Source organism: Epinephelus fuscoguttatus, linkage group LG10 (assembly GCF_011397635.1).
Source record: "Epinephelus fuscoguttatus linkage group LG10, E.fuscoguttatus.final_Chr_v1".
Classification (NCBI taxonomy): domain Eukaryota; kingdom Metazoa; phylum Chordata; class Actinopteri; order Perciformes; family Serranidae; genus Epinephelus; species Epinephelus fuscoguttatus.
The window spans coordinates 44,167,565-44,183,793 of NC_064761.1; the positions used below are offsets into that span (position 1 = coordinate 44,167,565).

Consider the following 16,229-nt stretch of genomic DNA (forward strand, 5'->3'; position numbering starts at 1 on the left):
CGGCAGTGTTGATTCGTAGATGCATGAGATGCAGACGTGGACAGTACAGCTCAGCATCGATACACAAATGTCAAGAATCCAAATGTTTAATAATGACTTGATGAGGCGGAACTTAACCGTGAGGTCAGCGTGGTGCAGCGTGGACACACCAGAGTTAACTTTCAATTAAGGCAGTGGCTGCAAGTGTGTTTTAATTTAATGTCTAAACAATTATATTTGTGAGGAGAAGGTGAAGTAAATGGTTAATACTTTCTACACCATCACCCAGAGACTTTAACGGAGCGGAGCAGCGATTAGCAGTAACGATAACAAACGCGACTGACCAACACACACTGCAGTGTTAAGAACTTAAACCAACTCTAGGAAGAAGAAAATGACCCTGCGCCCGGTCTGCTCGGAGTCTTGGCTTTTCTTGGACCTGAAGGTGCAGCAGAGACGCTGCTCTCCACTGCTGGAGACGTTAACACAGCACAGCAGAGCGTCCTGCCTCCCCTTTATTTTGTCATCATCACACATGCAGGAGACTGTGAGGTGCTTTCATATGAATTTGTTATTTAATTAATGCAGTTAACTTTTAAAATAAACCATTTATTATTCAACAGTATGTGAATGAAAAATTATTTTTGGTGAAATATTACAGTATGCAAACAGTGACCACTACACTGGCAGAAATGTCCCACAATGGGTTAATATGTACAGCAGCAGATGGGTCAGAGTCCTGCACCAGGTCGGGAGCCTGACAGGTAACCTGCAAGAAGCTGTGTGATGGGTAAAAAAATTTGAAAGTCAGTGACACCAGTGTAACCTTTGACCCCGTGGTCACATTGGTCACCGACGTGGAGGACTCCAGCCATGAAACTTTGCAGCCCGAGGATGAGGTGGCAGCCTACATGGAGTTGGGATCCTTTGGAGGTTTGATGGTGGTGGAAGGAGCATGCTAACATGTTTCCTAACCTGGCAGTGATTGAATGTTTTCACCATCCAGTCAAAGAGACGGAGAACCAGCTGACTGTGAGGGACTGGAGAGGGGTTAATCACAGGTGCAGCTTTGACTTAGACATAATGACAGGTAACAGGTCGGTTCTGGTGCTGATCTTTATGGGAATGGGCAGATTTTCAAAAATGGACCCGTGCAGGACTCTGAGATGGATACAGTCTGGGTTAAAAGCTCAGGTACTGAAGCTTCTTTACTGTAAGGCTGAAGGAAAAAGGGACCTGAACAAGAGCTGCACGACATGCAAGTAAATTCATCTGTTTATTTAATTATAGATCTCTAAAAATACAGTGCACTCTGTTTATGAGTAGCAGGTAGTCACACAGTGAAAAAAAAATAAATCATGTATAGAAGTAAAAAATTTTGATGCATCTAGATTCATCAATAATAATAATAATTTTATCGTGGAATCGTAGCCCTCTGAATCGTTATCAAATCGTGAGGTGCCTCTATTTCAGTCATGGACCCAACCGCATACACAATACGTAAAGTCCTCTGGACTCTTGTGCGCTGTCATCGGCTCCTCGTGTTACGTTAGGAGGTCTGGAGGACGAGGTCGTGTAACGCCGATCGTGTAGTTGTAGAAAAATCACTTTTCTTCGTTTTGTATGACATCCAACATGAGTTTCAGATTTATAATGATTCCTGCGGCCCTGATCACACAGGACACATTTTAGCAGCTGGAGGCGCCTTTTTTTATTGATTTTAACGAGAGGGAAGTTTTTTGCTCGTGTTTTTTTTTTTCTGTGTTGCGATGCGCCTCGCGTTTCTGCGCTCTAGGTGCCTGGCGTTTTTGCCAGAGCGCTCTGAACTCCTCAAGTTGTAAAAACTTCAACTCAGAGCAGAAAAACGCTCCACGTCATCTCCACCTTTTCTCCATTGTCCAATGAGATGAACTGAGAGGCGGGGCTTCTGTGGTGGTCACAACAACAAGTTTACAGTTGGTAAACAATGGAGGAGAAACTGGTGGTAGTGGTTGCTGGATACCCAGAGCTATACGACTTTACAAACTGCAGTTACCATGATTTAAATGGAAAACAGCAGGCGTGGAAGCAGATAAGTGCAGTACTGTAAACGTCCATGATGGAGGAGAAGCTCCTGGACCAACTGGTGGTACTCCCCATGATCCAGCCTCTTTTTTAGGGTCTCATGTACCCACACAGATCTCTGTTTATCTGCTGACAGCCTCTCACCCTCAACCAGAGCTACAGACAGCACCCTCTGCCTCAACATGGCAGCAGCTACACACTGATTACTGCAGGACACATACAATAAATTAAAAATACATTGATTACACAGGGATGTTAGGAGTTGACGGCGTGGTTGCCTGGCAACAATAAAAAGGCACAGCATGCGTATTTTTACTAGTGACATTTAGCGTATAGCGTTTAGCAGCCTGCTAAATGCGTCCTGTGTGATCGGGGCCTGCAGCTTCATCCAGCAGTGTGATGTCATCACTTTCTTTTATGTCCGGTTCACACAATATGTGTGTTTATCACTTCCTGGTCATCTGATTTTTTGTGTCATAATATTCACTTGATTGCAAACAAGCTACAGCTCAATATCAGAAATCTGCCCCAGGAGAGTTTCCATACAACACCCTCTGTCCTTGGACTCGCACAGCGGATGAGGAAACATTTCCCCCCAAAAAAAGGAATCAGAAAATGAATGAATAATGAATGACACTTTTTGTGACTTCATTTCTAATCTTTCTTTGATCTCAAGTCACCAGAATCATAACTGGAGGCACCTACACCACACTCAGCTGGATGTTCATAACCTCAACTTTGTTTTTGTGTGTTTATGTCGTGCAGCCTACTCCACCCCCACTTCATCTCCAGCCCAGCGGTTCGTCAGCGTCGGACCCAGAGACCCCGGCTTTAACATCCCTCAGCAACCACAGGTAACACACACACACACACATGTGGGCACAAATCCCTGCAGCTCCTCCTGGGGTCTCCACAGTCCAGATGGGAAACATATCCCGCCTCCCAGTGGGTTCTGAGTCTCCAGCCAGTTAGTCTTACTGGAGCTCACTCACACTACATGGCCCAAACCACAAGGATGAAGCACAGTTGCTATTGTCACCTGCAGTTTAATAAACCCTGAGCTTCGGTTTGAAACAGCCATTAAACTGTTGATCAACTCCGTTTGAGGCGTGTACTTCTCTAGGATTTTAACAGGACCTCACAGCCAATCAGAGAGCAGGGTTTTGCGTGGCCTCGGTGTAACCGCTTGTAAACAAAGATGGGAAAAGAAAGCAGCGCTTCACGTCAGGCCTGTAACTTTTACTATGGAGCAGGTGGTCAGTGAACGCAACATCCACATTTAACACAATGCTATTGTGTGTGTGTGTGTGTGTGTGTGTGTGTGTGTGCAGGTCAGGGTCTGTTTGCCAGCTGATTTATGAAGAGTGTAACGATTGGGCAGCCTTGGCTTAACTCATCCCACACACACACACACACACACACATGCACGTACACAAACACACAGTGCAGTGAGATGACAGTGAGGTGGGAGTCCTCTGTTGACTATTGGGACATGTTTGATTGCTTTGGTGTGTGTGTGTGTGTGTGTGTGTGTGTGTGTGTGTGTGTGTGTGTGTGTGTGTGTGTGTGGTGGCCTGCAGTGAACGAGGCTGTCGATTTATTGACTCTGTCACAGGCCAACGCACGCACACACACACTCACACACACACACACACACACTCACACACACACACAGAGTTAGACATGAGCCAGGTGTTTGTCACTGCTGCTGAAACAGACTCCTGTTATTTATTCTTCTTCTGTCTCTCTGGGACGTCGCTGTCGTCTGTCGTCTCTCAGTCTTTGACTAATGAGGACTTTTCCCAGCTCGTGCGTTTACACAAACGATGTCATCTTTTTAGGATTCAACATAAATTTTAGGTCAGTGATGAACTTCAGATGTGGGCGGTTTTTATAAATGAGATTATTTTGGAAAGAAAGGACCGTTATAATAAATGGGGACATTACAGGAAAGTGAAAACGTTTATGGAAAGTGAGGGCGTTTTTAAAAGGTGGGGACAATTTTTATGAGAACTTGACGACATCTTTTTGAAAAGAAAGAACATTTTGGGGAAAGCAGGAATTTACAGCAACCGAAAAAGTATGGCTGCCAAAGAGGGAGAACTATTTTGTGGACCGACCGACAGACGGAGCGAGCTGCAGGGATTTGAGTTTTTCTTTAAAGATAAACTCTGCAGCCGCTTCCTAAAAACAACGTATAGACTCATACAGAAGTAATTCCTCTCCGTCATCACTTATGATCCACTCTCAGTGTGCGGTTTCGTATTTATCTGTCTGAAGGTTATTATTTTCTTCTTATTCTCTGTGTTCAGGATGTTCATGTGCGTGTATCCCCACAGAGCTCAGGTGAGGCTGAGGCTTCTTAAAAAGGTAGCAACCAGGTGCCAGACCGTCAGTGTTGCCAGGTGGGAAATGTAGGATTATCGTACCAGAGACTCAAAATTATCGTATTTTGAGGGAAATTATCGTATATCCATCATAACCAAAATAACAATCCTACTGATGCGCTATAGGCAAATATAGTCACTCTAGTGTTTACTTTATTTTCCATTTTCCTTGCTTCTGTTTTTCCTCTTTTTCTTCTTCTGTTTTGAATCTCATTCTCACTCGACTTCTTGACGGGTCCTAGCGCCTCGTAGGGCGGGTACAGCTGACCATTCAGCCAATTGTGCTCATAGTTCAGAGACAAACGTCACCCGTATCTCACGCTAAGCAAAGCGCGATTGGCTGGAAACATGTCACATGGGAACAGATGCCTTCAGGGCCCGCAAAAAAACTCCAGCATACTGATTACAACCACACATTCATGAAATCGTCAAATTATCGTACATTTGGCCTTTTTTGGGATTATTGATCGTACATCGTACAGAGGGCCAAATTATTGTACAAATACGATAATTATCGTACACCTGGCAACGCTGCAGACCGTAAGCAGCAGGTATCCAAGAGACACGGTGCCAAAGAATGTAAATATATCGAAAACGCCAAGCAAGAGTGAATCTAGGGACGGTCTTGCTTTCACTTTCACTGGTGAGCGTGTGTAAAAACAGTGGCCGACAATCCAGCGGAGTAAACCTGTAAAGGTGACACTTTGAGAAAGATGCTCTTTAAGAATCTGTGGCCATTTTAGGATGGTGGGGATTTTTTTAAAAGTGAGGACATTTTAAGCAGTGAGGACAGATTTTGATATTGAGGGCAGTTTTGTAAAGAGTTGATATTTTTGGAAAGTCAGGATATATTTAGAAAAGTTTTGATAACTGAAGAACCTCAGGGCATTTTTGTAAAGTTGGGAATTTTTGGACAACGCTGACATTGTTGGGGACATTTTAAAGGACCATTTCTGAAGGTGAGGGCATTTTGTAATATGGTGGTGTTTTGTACAGACATATTCTGGAATCAACGACATGACGTGCGATCACTGCTACAAAGGGCTGTTTGAGGTTTTAACACTTTTATAGGCCAAAATGTCCTCCTCTCAAATCCAAAACAAAAATTTAAAAAACAAATGAAAAATTGCAAATAAAATAAAAGCATCCCGTCCTGCAGACATTTGCAGCTGAGAAAGATCTTTGCACAGGTCTGATTTTCAAAACCAGCCCTCAAACAGGAACAGTGACGTCTAACACCACACCTGCTCTGTACGTTAGTTCTGTGACCCGACATGACAACACAAGATCCATACCTCGACCCAAACCTGCTAATCCTATAACAACCATGCACTGTTCAGATAATTCAGTTTGTCAGCACTTGATCATTTTGGGACGTTTCATACAGGTGAAAAGAAGACAATATATTTAAAAGGTAATTCAGGAAGTACAATTTAACTGAATATATTTTTGTTATTCTCATATATTAAAATGTTAAATTATTATTATTTCAATTTTATCTAAACACATTCATCATCCGACACCTATGATCTGACCCACATGTTCTTTTTTTCACTGAACTGAACCCAGAAATAAAACTGAGACGAAACTCCACCTGTGATTCACCTTTTCATCAGATATCCAACCAGATGCAGGACTCTGCAGCTTTGAGTGGTGTTACTGGTTGTGTCTGTGAAATATAAAAGTGTGGTTCTTTTTCTGTTGTGTAGCGTGTCGGACTCAGGTGTGGGTGTGGGCTTCAGGAGCTCCGGGAAATGTGTGATGTTAACGAGGGTCCTCACAAGTCCAGAACTGCCAACACGTGTGCGTGTTGGTTAATGTGTATAAGAGGCAGTAAGTAGATTGACAGGGAGAGCCCTGCTGCATTATAGAGTGTGACCTCAGGAGGACGCACGCACACAAACACACACACACACACACACACACACACACACACACACACACACACAAGCGGGAACAAAAGTCACCCTGGGCGGTCGACATCGGGCTTCTGTTAGAGAGACCGAGCCATGGGACAGTGCCGTAAACACCCCCACCTCTCATCGCCATGGTGACCAACTGGACAGTCTGTGCATTCCTCTGTGTGTGTGTGTGTGTGTGTGTGTAGGTTTTTAGAAGAGTGGGGGGCAGATGGCACTGGCATTGTGTGAGAGTAGGCATCGTGCCCACATGGGTCAGCGTGGTGGTTGCCATGGGCGACGGTGGCGGTTGCCCATGGAGACGAAGATGGAGGGAGGAGGGAGTTGGCACCGCCATCATGCCAACCAACACACACACACACACACACACACACACACACACACACACACAAATGTTATACACACTACTATACAACAGCCAGCCATGACCTGATCAATAAGTGTGTGTGTGAGCGCGGTTAAGTTACATCTGAGCAGCAGACGCTGCAGTGAGGGTGCTTTCCCATCTGTGTGTGTGTGTGTGTGTGTGTGTGTGTAGTCATCATCTGTCTCCGTGTCCTATTTGCACACAGTCTTCAAGGTGAAGCTCTCACACACACACACACACACACATGCAGTAAAAGCACCACGCCCACCTCATGACTCACCCACACTGTGTGTGTGTGTGTGTGTGTGTGTGTGTGTGTGTGTGTGTGTGTGAAGTGCTGACTCAGGACGAGACAGGAGCGGGTGAGAGACATTGAAACACTATCACAGATAGAGAGAGGGAGAGTATAGTGGTAGAGAGGTTCAGTGAATATGGAGGGTGTGTTCGTGAATCTAATCTGGAGCTCCACGGTAAAATCAGGCGCTGTTGTTCCAAGAAACACCGTGTTTCTTTTTCTACAAAGCCTTCTGGTAAAATTCACCTACAGTCGCCTGAAACACCAAACACACACAAACTAACAGGTTTAGTGTCGGAGAGTCTCCACAACTGACCCTGCGCTAAGTCCCACCCCCGGGCACAGACTAGCCAATTATAACGTAGCATCAGGCCGGCTCAGACCAGGGTCCGACAACATCACAGCTGTGCTCCATTGACTTTGAAGTCCGTCTCCACCAAACCCTTTCAGTCCAGTCCCTCTGGAACCAGCAGTAAGCCTTCAGACATGGTACCTAGACCCTGGGTGTGTTCAGACAGTCCTCTTAAATGTGGGCGGGGTTGTTGTCACTCACTGCTCCGTCCAGCACTCGCTGTATTTCCTCATCAGCGGTGACACAGATGGAAGTCTGCACCTGGTTTATCGTCCACAGAACGAGGCTGCACGCCCACATTTTCACAACAAAATAGAACAGGCTGCAGTGAGAGTCTCTCTCCATGGGATATTTCAAAATAGCAGCTTTGTGCATTTAGTCCTTCTCAGGCAAGCTCAGGGGTTTAGTGTTGCTGTAGCCCACAGGAAGTGAGGATTAGAATATATGACCTTCACATAATCCGCTCCAAATGAATCTATATTTTTAAAGTCATTACTAAAAGTGTGTGTCATATAAAAACTAAAGTGATGGTCAAAGTTGTCACAGTGAAATTTAAGGTGTGCTGATGGATTCACGTCATCAACTCATGCATTGAGTAACATTACAAGTTAACGTTCCACCTTAAAAGTTGCCGGCAGTCGGCCCAGTGAATGAAGTTATTTTTTTCTCTTTCATTTTATAGTTGTAGTTTACTGATGTATGAACAGAGGTTACATAAAACCAGAGTGAGCGTCCTCTACTGACCAATCAGACTGCAGGGTTTCTAGCTCCACCTTTTAGTACCAGATCTGTGTGCTAGGTACCCCAACAGAGGGGGGACCAAACATGGGGACGCTAAGGAACGCTTCTGTTGGTACCATCCACAACTTTCACTGTGGAGACAGAAACAACTCCAAACTGAACTGAACTGAACTGAACTGCTCGGTGGAAACGAGGCTTAATGCAGTTGTTTCAGATTTCCTTCATTTCCAGGCTGGTTTTGTGGATGTGGAGCTAAATGTTGTGCCTGGGACACGTCGTGTATTAATGATACTCGTTAAATAGAGAGGTTGGAAAAAGATATACGTTTCTTCCCTGTTCCAAAACCGAAATCAAACCCTGAAAAGTGTAGGGTTAGCTAGCTAGCTACTGAAGATATAGCCTACTGAAGGTATACACATGCTGCTTTTGCTTTTGAATGATTATAACAGTGAAACAAAGACTGACCCTGCTGTACAGGAACCAGTGAAGGGAAGCAGGGAGACCAGCTGTGTGTCATCACATTGTGTGCAGATGAATGTTGTCTTAATTCCTCTGAAAATCCCTGCACGTGTGGCGGCAGAGGTGCGGCTGCTGGCAGCAGCACAGAGGTGAAGCCAAACACCGTTCATCTGCACACACTGTGATGCCACACAGCTGGTTCAGTATTGGCAAAGTTTCCCTGTATGTTCATTGTCTTCTGTGGCGATCAGCAGTGATGTGGTGGTTCACTTGTACACTGTGATCTGTAGCCTATAGTGCAAAACGGGATTTATACTTGGGCAGCAGACCCTGCGCCGTGACCTTTAAAGTATGATTTTTAAGTTTTGTCCATTGGTTTTCACATTTTTTTAATTTCTCCTGTTAATTATATATTATCTTTAGTTTTATTTATTTATTTACTCTCTTTTTATTCTATGGAGTTTTAATCATCTTTTTTGTTAGTTTCTTCTGTTTTGGTTGGTTTGCTTATTTAATGTTTTATTGTCTTGTGTCTGTGTCCTAATGCGGAATTCATACTTCTGCGTTGAATCGACACCGTGCACCTCCCCAGAAATGTAACTCCACAGTGTCACAGTGACACAGACCTCCTGTCTGTCTCTGTGAGCTGAAACCATTTCCCTCAGTGGAAACAAAGCTTTGATTTACTTTAATTTCACAGATAAAAACAATAAATTGTGAAGACAATAAAGCCTCCACACACTGTGTGTGATTTATCCTGGCTGAAATATGAGCAGAGGAAATCTCTGCTAGCTGCTAGGCTAATTTATACAATGTAAAATGCCATAGGCTTGTGCTAATAATGTTAGCATGTTGTATTTGTTTGGAAAACGTGTTTAGTATAAGACAGTTGTTTTGTCAGTGAACCTTGTGAGCTGTAATGGAGCTGAATTGTGTAACGTTACCTTTGTTAAATGTTGCTGTTGTCCCCGGCTTCATATGAGTAGAGAGAAGTCTGCTAGCTGCTAGGCTAATTTACACAATGTAAAATGCTATAGGCTTGTGCTAATAACGTTAGCATGTTGTATTTGTGGGGAAAATGTGTCCAGATAAAGACAAGTGTTTGTCTGTGAATGCTGCGAGTTATAGTGAAGCTGATTTGTGTTTGAGACTGTCTCTATTAAACCATGTTTAATGTGTGTTTACTGTGTGTTTTGAATCAACTAAACTTTACAGCACTTCACAGAAACCTCTGCTGCCAACTAGTGTTTTGGAGGTGTAACTGCAGAGTGACACAGACACACCACCACTCAAGTATAAGTGCGTAGGCTCTGCTGCACAACTATAACTCCTGCTTAATTTTGCCATGTGAAGCACTCTGGGCTGCATGTTTGTAGGACAGTTGCTGTGTAAATAGAGTTGAGTTGAGTTAATGTTACCTGGACGTCCCAAGAGATCACAGAAAACCTTGAATGAACACTCTGGCAGTTTTTCCCGGGTCTAACCACAGACTGTCACGACTAAATATGTTGTCGGTTTGTTAACAGTGAGAAAAAGTTTTTAAAAAACACCAGACTGATCCTTTAAAGTCTCTCCACCTTCATCCTCCATCTTCCTCTTCCTCTAGCTCTGCTCAGCTCTCTCTCTCTCTCGTTCTGTGATGAGTATCTACAGTCTGAATCACAGCTGTCAGCATCGGCCCGCTGTGTGGTAACATTACTCCACACACACACACACACACACACACACACACACACACACACACACACACACACTGTCTGGCCTGTGAGAGTTTCATCTTCTCTGAGTCTTCTCAGGACAGAGGGAGGGAGGAGCTGCAGTGCAGGGAGCGAGCGAGAGGGCGAGAGACACCGGGAGACACTGGTGGGGGGGGAGAGGGAGGGAGCGAGCCAGCGAGGTAGAAAAGTCTCAGCGTCAGCAAGTTGTATTGATTAAAAACTAACCTTCCAGTCTTCTCCTCTATCACTACTGCGCACACACACACGCACACACACACACACACACACACACATACAGCAATAGAATTACAACGAGTCAGGAGTGCCGAGAAACCCTGCAACACACACACAGAAACTATTTACCTTCATGTGTTTTATTTAAACTTTCACTTTACCTTCAATATTCAGAAACACATTTTCTAAATTGCAAATAATTTTTTAAAGCGTGTGTGTGTGTGTGTGTGTGTGTGTGTGTGTGTGTGTGTGTGTGTGTGTGTTTGTGTAGGTGTGTGTGTGTGTGTGTGCCCTCACTTCAAATCAATACCTGTGTGTGTGTGTGTGTGTGTGTGTGTGTGTGTGTCTGAAGTGCAGAGCGGGACAGGGAGGAGAAGGCGATTGGAGAGAGGATGAATGTAAAGAAAGAAAAAGGAGGAGGAAGAGGAGGGAGGAGGACGAAGAAGAAGGTTGGGGTGGGTAGGTAGGAAAGGGGGGGTGGGGGTGGAGGGCGATGCGGTTGCCTTGGCGATGGTAGTCACGTCCCGGGCCGTCTGGTTGTCCCTGGCAACCAGACATGATGTAAGGCGGGGATGAACTTGAACTCGGCGGGGCCAGCGAGGAAGAGGAGGAAGAGGAGGGGAGGGAGATGCATGAAACATGAACGATGCACCTTTGCCAATCGATACCGGCCTATCAGAGATGGATTACACACACACACACACACACACACAGAGTTCGGTGGTGCTGTGGAAGAAGAAAGTGTGGTAAACTCCCGGCTGAAGTGAGAAGAAGCAGCGTGTTGTGTTTAAGGTCCTGAACATTAAACTTACCTGTGACTGTCCGACCCAAACCTGAGATCCATCACGAGAAATCACGTCTGAAGTCTCGTTAATGTTCTTTAGAGGCTGCGGCGTTCATCACAACCACAGTATAAAAGTGTCGGACTGAACAAACATCCTGAGGATTTATCTTTCCTTTGAGTCCGAACAGTAGCTGAGCAAAACGTGACGTTCGTGCAGAGGGTGGTGCTCCGTGTTAAGGCGAAACACCCCAGCTGAAAACATCTGGTCTCATTTGCCAACTGTTCTTAAGAAGAAAGTTCATCTTAAAATCCACTTACACAGTTTTCAGCACCAGTGTTTTCTTATCTGGGATTTGTTTCTGGTCAGAACAGAATCCACACTCACTGAAGAGCATTCTTATCAGGGGTGGGCGATATGGCCCTGAAATAGTGTCAGGATATTTTAGGGTTTTTTGGGGGGGTTGCGATAACGATATTCTTGACGATACGACAGATTAGTGAAAAAAAAAAAGTTTGAGTTCGATTGAGCAGAACTAAACAGGCAGGTGTGAAAGCACCCTTAGTTGTTACATTCAGAGTCATACTTGTGTTTGGCCGTGTCGTACAGTTAGTTTGCTGTCTGTCAAAGAGCTGTCTGTCAGTCACTCAGTCTGCAGCGGGAAACTGCACTTCAGAATAAAAGCTCTGGGAAGGAAATTCACTGTACTAAAAAATAAAGTGTGTTTTAAATATATTTTTAGACACATTTTCAAATCACTTGCGGCCCATTCAGAATGAACCCACTTTTGGACCACGACCCACCAGTTGGGAACCACTGTTCTTAGGGCCCGTATACACGCTGCTTTTTTGCGCCCTCAAATTCATTGTTTCCCTCGCACTTATTTTTCAGGGAACAACCGATCACAGCCGACAGATATCTTCCTCCATCAGTAAATATCAGTCTGTGGTAAATATGGAGAGGAAGTTGATCGTTCTGGTGCAGAGCTGCCGGAGCGTCCTCTCACAGAGTTGGTGATTCAAACTAAACTTTCATCTCTGTCAGAGAAAACTGATCTGAGTTCAGACTGTTTACTTACAGCACAGCTACACTCACAGATAACTGAGCCTCCTACCTGCCTGTCAAACACCATCAGCCTGTCAGCGCTCTGATGTCATACCGCTTACATGACATTAGAAAACAATGGGTAGCACAGCACTGGCTTTCTCTGTGTTCCAGTTTAAAACATGTTTCTTATACAGTTCATAAAGTTCTTCCTCATTCACTTCTCCTCTTCTCTAAATTTCTGTGTCCGATAGTGCACCGCTAACATGTTCGTCTCATCTTGTCAACAAAAATGAAACATGCATGTTGTCATAGTTTTTATTATCAAAGATCTATTTATCATCTTCATCATAGAAAAAAAAATCTTTGACAGACATTTTTCGTCATCGTGTTTGTTAACAAAATGAGCACTTGTGGTGCCAGAGGAAAGGTCATGTGGTCACTAAAATCCAAAGGGTTCATCCTCAGTGGAACAAGAATGGATCAGGATATTTCATGGAGAATCCAATGGAAAAATCCCACAGGCTTTTGACGAGGGAACCAGGACGACAGTTCAGTGTCAGCCTGCAGAAAAACATCATCCCTGGAGCTCTCTATTAAGATCCATGTAAATTCACCATGAGAGAGTTGATGCTTTGATTCACATTTTGATTTACATTTGTTTCTGCTGCAAATGTCTACAGGTCGGGAACGATAGTGATTTTTAGATTATAGAGGAGGAAGTTTAAGAGTCAGTGCAAAGGTCAGGGGATCACAAACAGTAAGATGTGAAAGAAAAGTACATTAACAACCTGCTCAGTCATGTCGTTGCAAATTCAGAAGTTTTCGCGCCCTTACTTGTCTTTCCGTTGACTTTCATTTTCAATCATGCAGCCAGGAAAATTTGTTTCAGTTTTTTGTTTCAAGATTTTAGGATTCAGCCTCTGGGGAATATGAATATTTATGCCAATTTTTTTCACTCAAACCTATTTAAATATTTACATATCAAATTAATTTCTTGCTTCTTGTATATAAATCATTTTAGCTTGAGCTTGAGCGATGGATACAAACACGTGTCCAATCGTGGATTCTGGTTCTCAGTGCAGCACTTTAATGGTTCAGTCGACACATTCTCAAGCCTACCTCGTCACATATTGACATTTGGTTTCCACATCCAAATATGACGTCCAAGGTATCCTGGGTGTGTTGGTTGTTGACGCTCGGGGACGCCGTGTCAGGTTCTGCCTGTTACATGTCTTCTTTCAAGATACACCTCACAGGAAATCCAACATTTGCATACAGTCTCTTTCATAATAAACGCATTACGTTGGTACACCAAGAATCAACATTTTTTATTCCTTCAACAACAAACACGTTTGGGTTTAGGAGAATAAGAACAGGGTTTGGCTTTATAATCTTACAGGACATGAACACCGCTATCCTGGGTGGAAGTCGTGGTGTGTTGGACCCATCCACCACGCTTACAACTGTTACTTTCATCCTTGTCCCGCTGCGTTTCCCACTGACACCACTGGGTGTCCTTAAACTTAAATGGCAACTGGCCGAGTATCACGCTGACGTTAAAGGGCACCTTCGTTGGTTTCTGACGCTGCAAGTCACTGCCCAAGCAGCAGATTTCAGTGACTTTGGCGTGGTATGGGGCCCGTTCAGAAGAGCGTGTCCGTATACCAGTTGGCAAAAACCATCTATCTATCAGTCTGTCGATGGCGAGATGTCTCCATGTAACACCTTCTTCTGTCTCTCTCCACAGTGGTACCTGGGATAAAGACTCCAGAGGCCCCTCCCCCCTCCACCCACCTGTACGACAGATCGCTGCAGCCTCCTCCTCGACCTTTGACCTTTGATGCCAGCTGCGACAGAGAGTCCTTTCTTGCCCCGCCCCTACAACCCTCATCCTCCTCCCCCCTCTGCGCCTGACTCCACCCCCACCAGCGCCATACACAGACTCAGCAGCATCAGCATGGCTACAGCGGATCAAACGCACCCCAGCCCCGGTGTTAAACACACACTCTATAAACTGTACGTCATAGACTTCCCTGTAGACATATGGTTCATATGTCGATGTCCATATATAGTGCCAGACCCTGCCCCCCCTCCACCCCCCACCCCAAAACCAGAAAGAAGAAATTCGTGGGGGGATTGAGCCTTTAATTTTTGGGAATGCCGTAAGGCTGAATCACAGAGCTTCCCCTCTGGAGAAACTACATACCCACCCTCCCATCATCCTCCACAGTGTGTGCATCCAGTGGACTTACAGCGGTACAATGCCCTCCACCCACCATCCGACCCCCTCAATCCAGGTGGATCCCGATGGCCTGGGGTTGGTTTGGTTGGTGGGACCGGAGGGGATGCGCTGTGGCAGGGGGAGAGGGGAGGTGTTACCTGGCTCAGATACCACCAGCTAATACCCCCGACCCCCTGCCTGAGCCCTCACACACCTCCTGGGATGGACTCCACCCCCACTTGACCCCGCCCCCCTGGTTGGTGGCATGTCAGGGAGGGAGGAAGTCGACAAGGCTCTTTCCAAGGACATGGACCAGTGCTTAATGGAAAGAGCTGCCCTGATGGGGAGGTGGTGCGGGCACAAACAGACGCCCTGCCTGTTTCACAGTAACAACACGAACTACACATTGAAGGGTGGGTGGGGGGGTTATGATGGGGGAGTTTGGGTGAAGGTGGGGTTTAAAAACGTGGGGGAAGCAGGGGTTTGTTGATGTGAAGTGTTGCAACCAGACGCTGGTGGATCCAAGCTCGTTTATCTGGGAGGCTTTGGCTTCATGGCTCATTGATTTTTCTCTCTTAGCCGTCATTTCAGCTGGTCCCCTCCTCTTCCTCCTCTATCCATCCACCAGTCTGGGTGAAGCTACAGCATGCTAAGGGTGGGCAGAAAGCTCTGGTGTCCGATACGCAGCAGGCAGACAGGAGAGAGATGAGTGACTAAAACTTTACCAGTGGAATATTGATCATGAGGAAAGTGCAATTTTGTTGGCTAGCTGTTGGATAGTTAAATATCTTTGTAAGATAGCTCGTTGAAAACAGTTGTTGAAAAGTATATATAAACTATATTTTTCTTCCTAGTCCGCTCACACCTCTGGGACTCTAAAATATTGGGGTACAAAAGACAACAACACAGCATTGAACTAGAAACCATAGCCTTGTGAGAAATAAGGGGAGCTGTATTCACATTTATTGTTTATTATTTGTTGTTTGTTCATCTTGTAAAGCTGTTAGCATGGTAGAACAAGAATCCCTTTAAAGAAATATCATTTTAAACAATCAATTTTTTAAATCATTTCTTGCAGCTTAAGTCTGCTTTTCATTTTGTTTAAAAGGAAAAAAAAACGCTAAGCGATTAACTTATTTTAATGAGCACATCGTTTTACTTTAAAAAAAAAAAAAAAAAAGCTATTTGAATTTCTCATGAGGCGAAATCAGGAGAAAATATAAACGACTGAATTTAAGCTGAAATCATGTTTTCTCCGGTTTCTGCGAGATAATCTTTAACGGGTGCTGCCCATTGAAGGGCTGCCCAATGATTGGCTGGGTCTCCTAGAGCTCCCGTCCAATCAAAAGCACTTATTCCTGCAGTTGGCCAATGGGCCGTGAGTGTGTAATCAGGGGGTGTGGTTTCGCGATAAAGAGGCAGAGCAGAGGGTAACTCTCTGGAAGCTTTCGTCCACAAATAGAAAACCGAGCGCTTCACATGCAACTTACCATTTTATTGAACTTCAGTTTTGTTCTTCCTTTTCTATACTATATATATAAATATATATACACACACTCTCACACACACACACACACACACACACACACACACACTTACGACCATCCAGCGTCGAACAAAAGTGAATTTAAGTGGAAAAAGTTATAAAAAAAAAGTACAAAAAA

General features: G+C 44.6%; 1 protein-coding gene across 4 annotated transcripts in view; it reads left to right on the forward strand.

Annotated features, from left to right (window-relative positions):
• Positions 1–14,453, forward strand: part of nfia (nuclear factor I/A) — a 287,504-nt gene extending 273,051 nt beyond the window's left edge. For all 4 annotated transcript variants that reach the window (XM_049588263.1, XM_049588260.1, XM_049588262.1 and 1 more), the window contains 2 exons: positions 2,809–2,897; positions 14,092–14,453. In XM_049588263.1, coding sequence (XP_049444220.1) covers positions 2,809–2,897; positions 14,092–14,106 — 104 coding nt within the window. In that variant the 3' untranslated portion in view covers positions 14,107–14,453. The remainder of the gene's footprint in view (positions 1–2,808; positions 2,898–14,091) is intronic.
• The last annotated feature ends 1,776 nt before the right edge of the window (positions 14,454–16,229 follow it).